Source organism: Chinchilla lanigera, unplaced genomic scaffold (genome assembly GCF_000276665.1).
Source record: "Chinchilla lanigera isolate Chin_1 unplaced genomic scaffold, ChiLan1.0 scaffold00002, whole genome shotgun sequence".
Lineage (NCBI taxonomy): Eukaryota > Metazoa > Chordata > Mammalia > Rodentia > Chinchillidae > Chinchilla > Chinchilla lanigera.
Genome location: NW_004955403.1, coordinates 50,208,449 through 50,223,866, shown reverse-complemented (window position 1 = coordinate 50,223,866; position 15,418 = coordinate 50,208,449). Strand labels below are relative to the sequence as shown.

General features: G+C 52.0%; 1 protein-coding gene across 4 annotated transcripts in view; it reads right to left on the bottom strand.

Moving 5' to 3' along the window:
• Nucleotides 1-526: 526 nt before the first annotated feature.
• Nucleotides 527-15,418, bottom strand: part of Scara3 (scavenger receptor class A, member 3) — a 37,484-nt gene continuing 22,592 nt past the window's right edge. For 3 of the 4 annotated variants that reach the window (XM_013514277.1, XM_013514256.1, XM_013514262.1), the window contains 2 exons: nucleotides 14,254-15,297; nucleotides 1,392-2,405 (listed from right to left, as the gene is read on the bottom strand). In XM_013514277.1, coding sequence (XP_013369731.1) covers nucleotides 1,957-2,405; nucleotides 14,254-15,297 — 1,493 coding nt within the window. In that variant the 3' untranslated portion in view covers nucleotides 1,392-1,956. Of the gene's footprint in view, nucleotides 802-1,391; nucleotides 2,406-14,253; nucleotides 15,298-15,418 lie in introns of those variants that run through there. The other variant, XM_013514272.1, reaches the window with a different exon arrangement.

Genomic DNA, 15,418 nt, shown 5'->3' with positions numbered 1-15,418 from the left:
CAGCAGGCCATGTTTTACTAGCAAACGAGCTTACTATGCCTTAGAAGAACAGGTCCTGCGCTGATCCCAGGAGACCCCCATGGCCTCCTCCATCCCTGCAGACCCTGCAAGCCAAGATCCCTTGGGGCAGGTCTGGCCTGGTTTCCTCTTCCTTTCCAGTTCTATCTGTGTGTCTTACAGATGAATAAGGAAGCAAGAGGTATCCCTGCAGGGTCGACACCTGTCCTATTTTTCAATCTTGTTTGGCCAAAGAACTACAGTGCTATACTGCAAGAGTCACAGAGTGCATAGCTCCTGCTGCGTCCCTGTCTTCTGGGGTAATTCCCTCCAAAGCGTTCAGTCCCTGGCTCCTCTGCAAATCATTGGGAACTCCAGGCAGAGCTTAGTGCTTCTATAGGGGCGAAGGACTGAGATCCAGAGTCCACAGTGGGATCCTTGACACTGATGTTCCCCTTCAAAGGTCGGCCTGAAGCCCCCAAGTCATCACCACCCCAGCTTGGGCAGAAAACACTAGAAGATACGTTCCTCCTGGAAACAGCTCTTTACTGGGTCAGTAATATTATGTGGCATGATATTATCATACGTAGACAAACAGGAGAATTACATGGTGGAGGGGGTGGGCGTGGAGTGCAAGCCAGTTGCACATCAGTGGCAACCAGAAAGGTAGCCCAAAGGCTTGGCCAGAAGGAGTGCAGGTCTTTGAGGCAGTGTTGGAGAAAAGGCCGCTCCGTGCTCTATGCTGCAGTGTCTGAATGTGCTTGAACATAAAGGTGGACAGCTTTCCCGGAAGACGCTCTTCCGCTGGGTAACTTCCCAGCATCCCCTTCTCCCAGTGTGCACCGGATGTTGATGGGGAGTAGGAAGTGACTCCCAAAGGAGCCTCCTGTGGATGTCAAGGCTCTCTCCATGGCTATCTAGTTTATGGCTTGTGTGCAAAAGGGCATTTTGGGTCCCAGTGAGGCAAGGTCACTGAATGGCTATGGGCAGGAGTGAGTACAGGAGGCCTCTGTTTTTCAGGGGTGGCCCTTGTGGCACTCTGGTCCTCCCTGGTCACCAAAGAGGAGCTCCACTGGGGACAAAGCATGCCAACTCCAGGAGCAGCTTTCATGCCTGCCTCCGCCTCCTGCCTTTGCAGCCTTCCTGGGTACTGGGCAGCAGTTAAGTGGAATGTTCCAGGGCCTACAGCATTTCCACCTGCAGACAAAACTCTTGCTCGGATTCCCTCCAGGATGCTCCTGAGACACAGAGGCAAGATTTAAGTGGGGAATGCTTTGAAAGAAAATGATGAATTTGTCAGGGGTACTGTGCGAATTGAAGAGTCCCACTGTCCTGTCTGAGGCAGGGGGAGCTCGGTTTCCAGGACGAAACGAGGGCTTGCTGTCACCACTCTCAACTTGTCCCTGGAATTTCAGCTACGATGCCCCGCAAAGCTTTCCCTGGGTCTTTTCTTTTTTTTCTTTTAGGGGTGCTAGGGATGGAACCAGGGTCTCCCACATACTAGGCAAGTGCTCTACCTCTTAGCTACACCCCCAGCCCTCCCTGGGTCTTCTCAACCAGAGGAAGCCCTAGGACACTGCCAGCCAGCAAGGGTGAGAAGACACTAGAAAGACAGGAGCTGGCCACCATCCAGAGACAGATTCAAGACCTTCTTCTTGAGATCGCCACCTCCCTGGCTGGCTCAGTCACAGGAGAGGGGCTTCTTCTACCCTCTCCTCCTGCGCAGCCAGGGAAACCCAATCGTTCCCCTGGCCAGCAGGGAAGTGTGTGTGTGTGTGTGTGTGTGCGTGCGCGCTTTCCTGTGGTACAGTCACCATGGGGGATCCCACAGCTGCAGGATCAGCTCTGGGGAACGCCCCACATTTGAATCAAAGGACTTTATCTGTAGGTGAAGCTTTTGAGCTTTTTAAAGCCCCTCCCCTTTCTGTGCAGCAGTGTCTGGGCCAGGGACTCTTCTCACTAAGGGTTCTGGCTTCCTGGTGGGCCTGGGGGCCCAGGCAAGCCAGGGGGACCCTGGATCCCCGGTTCACCCTTAGGTCCTGTGGCCCCCCGCTGGCCCGGTGACCCTGTCTTCCCTGCAATCCCTGGTTTTCCCTGAGGCCCTGAGGGTCCTGGAGACCCGGGCGGCCCCTCCGGCCCCGGGGGCCCCACATCTCCTTTAGGGCCTGGCTGTCCTCTCGGCCCTCCAGTGCCAAAGCTGCCTTTTGAACCTTTGAGGCCTGGGAAACCTCGTGGGCCAATCGGTCCCCTTTCACCCACTGGTCCAGGCTCCCCAGGCTGCCCTTGAGGGCCCTGGGGCCCAGGGGGTCCCAAGCTGCCAGAGTCTCCTTTGGGTCCTCTGCTGCCAACAGGCCCTTTTAAGCCTGAGTCTCCTTTGAGTCCTCTTGGTCCTGGAGGCCCGGGGGCACCTGGGGTGAGAGAGAAGAGGGGACAGGTCAGTTAGGAGGGACACAGTGGTAACCCAGGTTCAGATACAGCCCAGCCCAGGGGTGCCATCTCTGGGCATGCAGGCCGATGGTTTTACCACTGGTGAAGTGGGGACAAGAAGAGGGGATTCTGGAGGTAACATGCACCGGTGTCTACAGTGAGTTCTGGTGCAGGACAACACTTGGCATTCTGATTTCGAGACGCACAGCTCTGAGCTTGCGTGTGAGTTGAGGCTGAGATCAGACGGGGAGGAGGCAGAGGTCAGGACTGTGTGTCCTGCTCTGGTGGCTGGGCCGGGCTTCCGCGCCTCCTCACGGTGCCTGATTGCTACACTCGCCCCCGATCTCTCAGGCATGTAGGAACGTGGGTGGAGTCAGGGGAAAACCAAGAGGGTGAGGAATGGGAAGATAGTCCCAGGGTAAGTGAGGCTCACAGCAAGGACCCAGAGAAAGCTCGACTCCTTGGAAAAGCCCGCCCTGACCACTCCAGCCTCTTCTCTGGGCTCTTGATGTCTCTGATTTTGGATCTTTCAGTTTAAATCACAGCTCAGGAAAGCCAGTGCTGTACACCCCAGAGAGGCAGAGAGACCCACATTTCATATCCCGGGCTTGGACACAGAGCTGGGCACATAGCAAAGCTCAGTATGTGCTTGGAGACGACTGCTATGGGCCTGGAACTGGACCAGGGCCTGAAGGAGACGGCGATGCAGTATGGCCTTCCCTGTGGAACCCTGATCTCCTGTCCTTCTTGCTGGGTCACCGCCTCTCAGAGCTGTCCCAGCCCTGAGGACACACAGCAGACAGGGGCTGTCACTCTGCCCAGGCGCAGGAGAACGCCTCAGGAGCACAGAAGGGCACACACACGTCTCTGCTCATGAGGATGGTGGTGCAGAGACAGTGGCTTCTGCCACGGCCCAGTGCAAACCTGGCTTTCCTTAGAGGGCAGTGGGTTGAGTTGACCAAAGCTGGCCAGATGTCCCTGAGGCCTCTGCTTCTGTGTCAAACCCTTTGCAAAGGAATCCTAGAGTTAGGGGGCTCAGTAGGAGCTGGTCCAGTTCCTTCACAAGAGGAGCTGACAAAAGCCCACAGGGCTGAAGTGATATCCCCACGGCTGCCGAGAGCAAATAGAACCAGGGAGGCCTCTCAGGGCTGGGATGCTCGATGCCAGAGGCCAGGGCCCTCTAAGCTGCCAAAATCCAGTTCTGTGGCCTCGGGACCCTTGCTCTAGCTGATGTGACCTGCTGTCCTCAAGCTCCCGACCCTGAGTATGTCCCTCTGTCTCCTTGAGGGCTGAAATGGTTTCTGCATGGAACAGTTTCAGTCCTCTGTTATGACCTAACCTGGAAACCAGACCCCAGATGGAGTCAGCGTCACCAGAGCCAATAAAAACCTCCCAGTCTGTTCTCTGCCACCAGCTACCGCGGGGATGTGGGCCTGCGTGGGCGCGTGTGCCATGCCAGGAGAGGTGGAGCATCCGCCGTTGGGTTGGTTGGGGGCAGCCAACAACAGTGACAGCAACCTGGCCTCAGGGAAGCCAGAGGCAGGACTTGCCCTTTGGTCGCCGGCGAGCCCCTGGCAGCACGGGCCAGAACAACACAGGCCCAGGCAGATGCCCATGCCCGAGCCACCTCCCCCAGCCTGGCAGGCCCGCTGGGAACTGGCAAGGCCACCGCGTCTGTCGTCCTCCTAACTCTGCTCCTGGCACCTGGGCCAGCTGAGGTTTGGAAAAGCAGAGGATATTCAGAAGCAGAGAGGCCCCAGGAGGCTGTGCGGCGGGTGGAGCAGCGCGGGGCAATTCTGTACCCCACCCCCCGGTACTCAGAGTTCAGCTGAGAATTGCACTTAGTACAACTGAGATACCTGACTGGCTTGCGTTTAAGGCACACAATTAAACTGCACTGAGTACTACTGAGAGTCATACTTCCGGTTTCCAAGTACTCCTGTAGCCCTACTCCCCTTCCCACTGCCTGCCTGGCGGGGTGGCCACACAGCCCCCGCCTCGGTCCCTGCTCATCGGTGGCTTCAGTAGGCCCATCCCCCACCTGCTGTGGGAGTGGAGGCTCTGCCGGGCCTAAGGTCAGCTCCAATTCTCCACCCTTTCTCTGCTCCTGACCTCTGGGTGGGTGTAGCAGTCATCCTCGTCTCCAGCCTGAGAAGTCTCTTGAGGAGGACACTTGCCCTGCCCCGAGGCCAGCTAATGACCCCTCACTTTCTCCGTGGTGCCCTATCTCTCTGAGGCCACCCTCTTGGCGATGACCCCTCTCCCAGGCCCTGAGGAGCACAGTGGCCTCTGTGAGGGCTCCTGGGTGTCTCCAAACCGGCAGCGATGGAAGAAAAGCAGAGACAAAGCCACTCTCCCTCCTCCCCACCAGTCCTCGCTGGCTCCTCTTCTCCGGGCAGCTCTCGGATGGGGAGGACTGGGCAGAAGACTCGGTCGCCTTGTCTGCTTCACTGTCCCAAGTATGTGGAGCTAGGAGCACGCAGCGAAGCGTACCCGCTTCTCTAGATCCAGCCCCGGCATGGCTGGCACTGCCACCCCATCGCTGAGAACCGGCAGGGTCCCAGGCAGCAGCCAGAGGAGAGCGAGCACAGGAAGTTCCAGAAGTCTCTCTACCTCTCCTGCAGGGTGGGGCTCCCAGGGGACCCGTGCCCAGGACTTGCAAGAGGCGGATGGAGCCTGCACGGCGCTATCAATGGCCCTGGCTCCAGGGCTGAGAAGGAAAGGGCCACAAGAGCAGTCAACATTTGTCGATGGAGTCTCTGTTGTGTCCCTGGCATTAGGTTGTGGTCGCCGAAAGTGGCAACTTGCCAAACGCCCCTACCAGGGCAGCGGTGGGGTCAGACAGGCTCTGGGACCTAGGCCTCCGCCCTCAGCACAAGGAGGCAGGGTCTCGGCCTCACCAGCGTCTCCCCTGCCTGCGCCTGCAGCCTGAGTGCTTCCTGGGGGAGGGAGAGGCCCTGGGGCCCTTCTCTGAGGTGTTATATGTTCTCCCAGAGGAGGAAGTGTCCTCTGTGAGGCTCCTTCTTCGATGAACACAGCAGCCTTGAGTTGTGAGAATTAGCCAGTGGGGACTGGTGTGTCCGGGGACAAAGTCCACAGCTCACTTAGCACAAGGACAAGGGCTGGAGGCGGGCGCGGCCTTAGCCAGGGAGAAGACCATGATAAGGACAGGACTGAGGGCCTGAGGGGAGGGCTCAGGGCTGCTGTGTGCCGAGGGGATGCTTCTCAGGCCAAGGACAAAACTCCAGCGGTGGGGGCTGAAGTGACAGCTGTGAGAGGGGACTGGGCGCCCTGGGTCCCCTGCAGCCCATGATTAAGCAGAAAGCCACAGAACAATTAGGCTCTGGCCATAGCTGACTGCATGTCTGAGATAAGGAGAGGGCGGCTCTGTGGTCTGCACTGGCTGGGGAGGGCTTGGTGGGGGTGGCCTGAAGATCGAATGGTCCCAGGACACCAATCTGCCTCCCCCCGTGGGTGAGGCGGGTGTGAGCAGGAGGGGCCTAGCCAGCTCACAAGGGCAGCAGAGTGAAAAGGGACGCCCCTTGGGATGCTGGGCCTGTAGAAGAGCCCTGGCCTGGATGCCAGGGCCCCAGTTGTGGTGCCAGCTCTTCTGTCAGCAGCCTGGGTGGCCGGGCTCAGGCTCTCTGTGTTCCTGGGCCAGGGATTCTCAGTCCTGCCTGTGCTCACCTCAGGCGTGCTGAAAAACATGCCAATGGACTCGCACTTCTGCCTAGGATGCAGGAGTGTGTAACACACTGAACGGCCCACCAAGAACAACCGGGACAGCAGGGAAAAGCCAAGACATTGCGCCGGGCCTCGGGAGAGGCCACAGTCCCAGGAGGGGCCTCGGTGAGGCCGGCCCCAGGTCCTCAGCTGCAAAGTGCTCCTCCTGAGGTGTCACTGGGGCAGCAACGGATCCCCACGGAAAGGCAGGAAGCCAGGCAAAGGCTGCAGCCTAGCTGAACTGCAAGGAGCATGCTCAGCAACTTCAAGGGGCTGGGAGACCGAAACAGGGCTCAAGGCTACAACTCTTCTGCTTCCTAGACATGCAGCTCTCCTGCCCTGAACCACAGAAAGATAGGGCAGCTGTGCATTTCCTTTCTTAACACATAAACTCTGGAACCCTTTGGGCGTGAAAGTAAGTTAGAGATGGTGCTTATGGAATAAGTTTGTAAATTCAGTTCCTCTGTGTCTTTTGGGAGGCGTACTGGAGATTGAACCCAGGGCCTTTGCGCTGAGCTACACTCCAGCCTTTTAAACATTTTTTATTTTGAGACAGCGTCTCACTAAGTCACAGAGGTGCCCAGGTTAGGCTTGAATTTGTGATTCTCCTGCCTCAGCCTCTCAGAGCACTGGGATTACAAGTGTGAACCACCACAGCTGGCTGTCAAATCCCTCTACCTCTTGCCCTGCTTGTCCTGCTTGCTCTGTCTTTGGTCATATTTTCATTTATTCACTCATTGAGTAAACACTTCTTGAGTGCCCTCCAGGGGCCAAGCGCGCTGCTGGGTACTTGGGAGTCGGACACCAAGCCTATGCGCTGTCAGAATAACCCCTACGCGAGGACACCCTTTTAGATTTTATGGGAATCTGTTCGTGCTCATTGTTAGCTCTGAGTCTCACAACCATCCCATGAGGTAGAGGCAGCGCAGCTATTAATAATCCTATTTGTGGACGAGGCCATGGAGCTGAGCCGCGGCCCTGCCCCAGGTCACTCAGCTAACAAATGCTGATGGGGTTTGTCTCTCATTCCAGTCCTAGCATGGACACTGTAGTGGAGACGCACATTATCCTACACAGCAGGGAGAGGTAAATACTGGGGAGGGGTACAAACACCACAGAGTCGGCCCAGGCTTTCTCTTTAGTAAACAGAGCTGAGGGATTAGAGCTGGAGCATGTCTCAGAGGTCAGCTGGCCTTAACCTCTCATTTGCAGGTGACAAGGAGCAGTGGTCCAACCATTTCACACAGGTCCGTGCTCACCCATGCTTACAGCTATTCATAGCAGCTAAATCCTGGAAGTGGCCTATGTGTCCCTTAGCAGAGGAGTGGATAAAGAAAATGTGGTATTTACAGAGTAGAGTACTACTCTGCCATAAAGAAGGATAAACTCGAGCTCTGTGTAGGAAAATGGATGCACCTGGAGACCATACTATGAAGTGAAATAAACCAGACGTGCAAGCTTAAATATCACACAGTTTCTCTAATATGAGAAACCCAAAATATAAATAAATGAATGAGCAAAGTAAAAGATAGCTAATGGGAAACAGGGAGAGAGATCTTTTTCATGAGAAGGGGACCAAGAAATCGAGGGAGGGGAAAGGGGAGAAGGGGAAAGAGATGTAAAAGAATTAAGATGGGGCATGTACATGTGCCAATTACCCACAGTGACCACTGCAAACATGTACTAATAAAAGATATCCTGAGATTAAAATATACTAAGTAAATTTTGTTTTCAAACTTAAAAAGCGCAGATCAGGGGTCCAGAGACATGAAATTATTTTGCTTAATCACTGAGAGCAAATGAGAAGGACAGGCTCCTGTCCTTCGATCGGTCCTCGGTCCCTTTCTCATGGCCTGTGGCTCCTGCCCTCCTCCCCCTTTGTTCCAGCTGTAGCTCAGCCTGGCCAGAGGGACTCTTTGCCTTTCGCTCCCGTGTCACAGCCTCTGCTCATCTGTGGATGAGGGAACAAGTGGCCAGGTCCCTGAGCATGGGGTGTGTGTGGTGCCTCTGACATTTTCTCAGATAGGAGCTAGATGACACATGATGACTTCAGGGGCCAGCAGGAATTGTGGCCATAGACACAGTTTAAATGTGGGAGGCTGAACACGGGGCTCGAACCATGTCTTGCCCTGCTCTCAAGCTAAAAGGAGGCCCTCTGATGAGAACTCTGCCATGACTGGGAGAATAGCAAACGTCAATCTCCAGGCTTCCCTACGTCTGTCCTCGGGTCGCTGCCCTTGACGTTACCGCCTCTGCACTGTCCACCCCACACCCTGTACCTAAGCAGGACCCAGGCAGAAACGTCTCTGGGGTACCTGCAAGCTCCTGCTCTCCGCACCTCCTTCTCTGGGTAGGCAGAGGACGTGTGAATCTAAGAACTATGACGAGGCGTCCAGATTTTAAATCCAGTGTTGATCTTGAGCTCATTCCTTAACCACACGTTCCCAGTCTCGGGTTACCTTTCTGTGAAAGAGACACCAACATTTGCCTTGTCTACTGTATAACAGTTTCCTCCTTTTCTGCAGAGGATCCCAAGACCCCCGTGGGTGCCTGAAACCGTAGATAGTACCCGGCCCCACGGATATTAAGTTTCTTCTTATACGTGCACACCTATGACAAAGTTTCCTTTATCATTTCGGTACAAGAAGAGATTAACAGCAACAACTTAAAATAAGACAATGATAACAATATACTATTACAGGAGTTATGTGGCTGTGGTCTCTCTTTCTTAAAATACGGAATTTCCTCTTTTATATTTTCAGACACGGTTGGCTGTGAGCAGCTGAAACCATGGCTGGTGACGCCATGGATAAAGGGAGCACGGTACAAGGGTTATTGCAAGGCTGATGCAAAACAAAGTGTGTTGATGGCCTTCGTCGTCAGGAGCGTTTTAGATTTCCTTTGTTCTTAGGTTGAATTTGACAAAACCACAAGCTTGGCAGAGGATGAACCAGAAGAACCCCTAATGACCTTCCTGGATCATTGCACCCCAGAGGCCACCTGGATGATGCTTTAGATGACAAACTGTGGGAAGGCAAATACCCAGTAGAGTACCTGGAATTGTTGCAAAAACAAAGTAAGACAAGAAGAAAACAGAATCTTCCTCTGTACACCCCACCAATCTGGATTAAAGAAAAATGCTCAGTGGAGGAGAAACGCTCAGTGAGAGAAAGTGAAGTCCACCTAGTCTTAGAACTAAACAGCCACTGAGAACCAGAGAATCAGGGGTTGGTTCCAAGCCTGAGCTCTGTGGAGGGAAGAGCTATCTGGGATCATGGGGCTTCCTGCAGTCTCTCTTGGGGCTCCCTCGATAACTCAGCCAAGATGCTTCACTGCCCAAATGTAAACTACAACTTTTAGAACTGCAAGGTCACTGTGGCTACTTATCCTAATCTCTAGAGCCAAGATCTGCTACACTTTTACATTTTTTTTTAATACTAGGAATCGAACTCAGAACCTTATGTTTGCCAGATAGGCACTGGTACCACTGAGCTATACCCCTGGGCCTAAGATCTGCTACATTTTCCAGCTCAATATCTTTCCCACAAAGACACACACTTTCTGGGAATGGCTTCAAGGAATCAACCAAATTCCCGGTATAAGGGAACCCAGCGTCGGTATCTTTTAGATACTGAATCGAAGGGCACAGACCTGAAAGGTCTGATCACTTCCTTTTTGCCAATGCACGGTCACCTTGGTAAATACAGCTGGCTCTGCGCAGATGATGATTCCAGGAGACTCAAACATCACCAAGGCCCTCTAGCTGGAGTGGGGACTCAGGGGTTGGTGGTCAATGGAAGTTCAGCTCTGTGTAAATCATGATGGGAACAGTGGGTCCCTGAATCCATGCTGTGGTGACTTCTCACCAGATCCAGGATGCACCACCGGCATCACTCAGCAGTAGGCAGACTCCTCCTGTTGGCTCCCTGACTTGGGAGCAAGGGCCATTATGGTGGGAAAGGCCAAGTAGAATCCCTTAGAGCTTAGGTACAAGCTATTTACCTTGGAAAACACTAAACAGACAGCAAGACTGCATGCTGGGAGAGACTGCAGAGATTAATACCACCCTCAACGACTTGAAAGATGCAGGGGTGGTAGTTCCCACCACACCCCATTCAACTCTTATTTGGCCTGTGCGGATGATAGGTGGATCTCGGCAATGGGTTACTATAAGCTTAACCAGGTGGGGACTCTGGTTGCAGCTGTTGTTTCATTGCTTGGGCAAGTTAAAACATCTGCAGCTATTAATCTGGAAAAAATTTTTATTTTTGTCCATACCTGTCAGCAGAGACCACAAGAAGTAGTTTCTTCCAGTTGGCCAAGCAGAAATGCACCTTTTCTGTCCTAGGGGCATGGCAACTCTCCAACTGTCATAATGTATCAGCTTTCTCTTCCACAAGATATCACAGCGGTCCATTATGTCGATGACCATAATGCTGATTGGACCCAATGAACAAGAAGTAGCAACTACCCTAGACTTATTGTTAAGGTCATTTGTGTGTCAGAGGGTGGAAAATAAATCTGACAGAAACTCAGGGCCCTGCTACCTCAGTGAAATTTCTAGAGGCCCAGTGGCACGGCACAGTATGTCTCGAGTGAATGCATCTGGGCCACTCCTGGAACTAAAAAAGAGCCACAGTGCCTGCTGGGCCTGTGTGAATTTTGGAGGCAACATATTCTTCATCTGAGCATGTTCGTCCAGCCAATTTACCCAATGGCCTGAAAAGCTGCCGTGTTTGAGTGAGGCTTAGAATGGGAGAAAACTCTGTAGTAGGTCCAGACTTCTGTACGAGCTGCTCTACCACTTGGCCCATAGTAGACTGAGTGGTGTCTAAAATGTCAGTGGAAGATAGGGATGCTGTTTGGAGCCTTTGGCAGGGCTTTATGGATAAATCAGAGGACAGTCCATTAGGATTTTGGAGTAATGCCTTGCCATTCTCTACAAATAATGCTTTCTGCAGACAGTAGCTCTTGGGGTGTTACTGGGCTTCAGTGGAGATGGACACTCAGCTGTGGGCCATCAAGCTACCTTGTGAATTGAGCTGCCCATCATGACTTGGGTGGTTGACCCACCAAGCCATAAACTGGGCATGCATGGCCATACTCACTCATCAAATAGAAGTTATATATATATGATCAGGCCTGAGCAGGACATGAAGGAAAAAATGAGTTGCATGGAGAAGTGGCCTGTGGTCCCCACTCTTATGGTACTTATGCCTCATGCGGTTTCCCACAATCAGTTAAGAGAAAAAAAAGTTAGACCTGGTTTACAGATAATTCTGTGCGACATGCAGATGCCACCCAAAAGTGGACTGTTGCAAGCAACAGTACAGCCCTTTCTGAGGCATCCCTGAAGGACAAAGTGAAGGGAAAACCTCCCAACGGACAGAGCCTTGGTCAGTGCATCTGGCTGTTCATTTTGCACAGAAGATGCGGCCAGATGTGCATTTGTATTCTGATTCATGGGCTTTCACTAATAATTAGGCTGCATGGGCAGGGACTTGGAAGGAGCATGATTAGGAAACTGATGAGAAGGAAATTGGGGGAACAGTGTGTGGATGCCTCTTTCTGAATGGGCAAAAATGGTAAAGTTATTTGTGTCCCATATCAATGCTCAGCAAGAAATGCCTTCAACAGAGAATTTTAATAATTAAATGGACAGAATGAGCCATTCTGTGGGTAGCAGTCAGCCTCTTTCCTCAGCCACCAGCGTCATCAGCCTGTGGGCTCATGGACAAAGTGGGTGTAATGGCAGGGATAGAGGCTATGCACGAGCTCAGCAACATGGACCTCCACTCACCAAGGCCAGCCTGGCTGTGGCCACTGCTACTGTCCAAGCTGCCAGGAGCAGAGATAATTCTGAGTCCCTGATATGACACCATTCCCCAGTGTGATCAGCCACCTACAAGGTGTGTGATTACACTGGATCACTTTCATCATGGAACGGCAATGTTTTCTTCCTATCGGAATAGATATTTTTTCTGGATATGGATTTGCCTTCCTCGCATGCAATGCTTCAGGTAAAACTACTGTCCACAGCATGGCTCCTTAATTCACCATCACGGTATTCACACAGCATTGCTTCTGACCAAGAAATTCCTTTCACTGTAAATGAATTGTGGCAATGGGCTCATGATCAGAATTCAGCAGTCTTACCATGTCTGTCATCATCCTGAAGTACATGGCTTGCTAAAACAATAGAATTGCCTTTTGGAGACTCACGCACAGCAATAGCTAGGTGGCCCCACCTTGCAGACTCAGGGTAAGGTTCTCCAGAAGGCTGCACGGGCTCTGAGACAGCACTGAGTATATGGCACAGTTTCTCTTACAGCCAGGATTCACAGGTCCAGGAATCAAGGGGAGGTAATGTGAGTGGTGCCACTTAACTACTCTACCTAGTGACCCACTGGTAAAACTACTGCTTCCTGTTTCTGCTTATGTTCTGCTGAGTTAGAAGTCTCGGTTCAACAGGAGGAGAGCTTCCACCAGGAGACATAATGATGACTCCATGGAATAGGAGTTAAGGCTGCTACCTAGCCACTTTGGGCTCCTTATGATTGAATCAGCAGGAAAGGACAGAAATTACTGTGCTGGCTTGAGTGATTAATCTTGAATACAAAGAGAAATTGAACTACTACTCCACAGTGGAGGTAAGGAAGAGTATGCTTAAAGTGCAAGAGACGCCATAGGTATCCTTTATTATTACCTTGCCCAGGATCAAGTTCAACAGGAAATTGCAACAGCCCAACCCGGTCATGGAGACTAATGGCCCAGAACCTTCAGAAAAGAAGGTCTGAATCATCCTAACAGGAAAAGAACCACAACTCACTGGGGTGCTTTCTGAGAGCAGAAAGAATTTGGAATGAGAAGCAGAAGAGGGTAGTTATAGATATTCACTATGACCGCATGACCAATTACCGAAATAAGGACTGCAATTGTCATGAGTACTTTCCCCTTATTCTGTTATGAATATCTGTGTGTGTGTGTGTGTGTGTGTATGTGTGTGTGTGTGTGTCTAGCAAACAAATTGCTATCCTCCCTCTCTTATTGCCTTATCCTGTATCCCTTAAAACTGTGTCGGCTTCACATAATAGTATTTAATCATTGCCAACTTACATCACAGAATTTGAGTTACAGGATTTAAGGACATGTGTAAAACTCATTCAAGGTCTCTCACTCTTCTTCTGGGGAGACAATGAGTGCATTTTTGGTGTACATAGGACAGTTATGCTATGTTAGGCAAAACCATGACATTATTAGCTTAATTGAAGATTAATGGTGGTGGTCTTTGGAAATGTGCATGGATGCCAAGTTAACAAGGAATGGCTTGTGATGACTAATTTTATTGTCAGTGTGACTAGGTCATGGGTGCCCAGTTTTGGTTAAACATTCATGTGGATGTGTTTGTGAGGGTCACTTTGGGTAAGACTGACATTTAAATTGATAGACTGAGTAAATCAGGTTGCCCTTCCTAATGTGGGTGGGCCTCATCCAAGCAGAAGAAGGTCTGAATAAGTAGATCTTCTCCTGAGTCAGAAAACTCTTGCTGCCTAATAGTCTTCCAACTGGGGCATCAGCTCTGCAGATTTTGGGTTTGTCAGCTTTCATAATCATGAAAGCCAATTCTTTGTCTGTCTGTCTACTTATCTATCTATCTATCTATCTATCTGTCTATCTATCTATACCCCGTTGGTCCTGTTTCTTGGAGAACTCTGACCCAAATGTGGGCATATGGAGAATAGTGGATCAGAGTGATAGCTTTGGGAGGGATAGGTGGCTGAACAGGTAGATGAGAACATTAATGAGGGGATGGGAAGGGAAAAATACAAGAGTAGGTAGTTTCCAAAATACAAGTTCTTCCTATTTCTCTGTGTGGAGCCAATTGAAAAAACACATATATAAAAATCCAGATTTGTGTGGTAGGCAACGTTAGAAGCCATATTTCCTTACAAAAGGGGTTTGCAAGAACAACTTCAGGCTATCCATTGTCCTGGACATTTGCTACAGGACTGTGTTAGCACCACTAAATTCTGGTGCTTCTGCATCTGGTAAGATCACCAAAGCCTTTGGGAGTTTGGGGGCAATCCTGGCTGGCCCCCCTCTTACCTCGTAAGATGGTGACATTGTGAAGGATTTCTCCGTGCTGTGTGTCCACAGCCTTCATCTCCTCCACAATCATGGAGAGGTTGCGGACATTGAAGTCCAGCCGGGCACTGAGCAGGCTGAAGCGCTCCCGGAGCAGGTCGGTGGTGCCCAGCATGAGCGAGACAGACTTGTTCAGGTAGTAGAGCTCCTCCGCATGGGTGTGGAAGCCCAGCGTGCAGGACAGCCGCACGTCATCCAGGTACTTGAGCATGCTGTGCACGTGGTTGTCGGTGGCATTGATGTTGGTGAAAATGGTGCTGATTTCAATCTCATGAGAAGCCATGCGTCCTTCCAGTGACTCAAACCTCTCCACTGTGCGGTTCTGGGCATAGCGGGTGTGGTACTGGAGATCATGCATGTTCTCCTCGTGGTCATCGAGGAAGGAGGAGATGTTATCTAGCTGCAGCTGTAAGCCCATCACCTGCAGCACCAAGTCGTGCATGCTCTCGGAATTCTGGCTGATGCGCTGCGAGGAGGCCCCCAGGGTGGACTGAATGTTCTTTACCATTTCTCCCGTCTTGGCAGAGGTGGTGCGCAGGCCACCGAAGAGCCGGGTGTAGTTCTGCCAGTCAGTGACCATCTTCTGGAGGGTGAGGGTCTCCTCATCCGTCTTCCGCTGGATCCCATGGATCCACTCGGCGGTCTGCCCCACAGTGAAGTTGATCTGGTGCGTGGCAGCCTTGACATCATAGCACTCCTGGGTGAGGTCCTTTAGAGAGAGGTCCAGGCTGGCTGTTGTGGCCTGCCACCCCCTCACCTGTGCCAGGAAGAGCCCCAGAGACTGGTTGACTTGGTGGATGGAGAAGGCACAACTGCCCATCTCCTGGGAGATTTGACTGCTGGTGGTGGAGAGCAGCTCATGGGCCTGAGAAGTCTGGTCCAACTGGACCTCCTGGGCAAGAAGCATCTTCTGCAGCCCCTCCAGCTCCTCCTGCAGCTTCCTGATCTCCTGCCCCAGCTGCCCAGCCTCATGGCAGAAAGAGCAGTTGTTCAGGGCTTTCAGGTCTTTAGGAGAAAGGGACAACATTTTGAATTGCTGATGGACTATGGGAGAAGGATACTTCTTTAAATTAAACATTTCAGAGCCCCAAGGATTGGCAAGTGGCTTCCTGATCCTGCCTCCTCT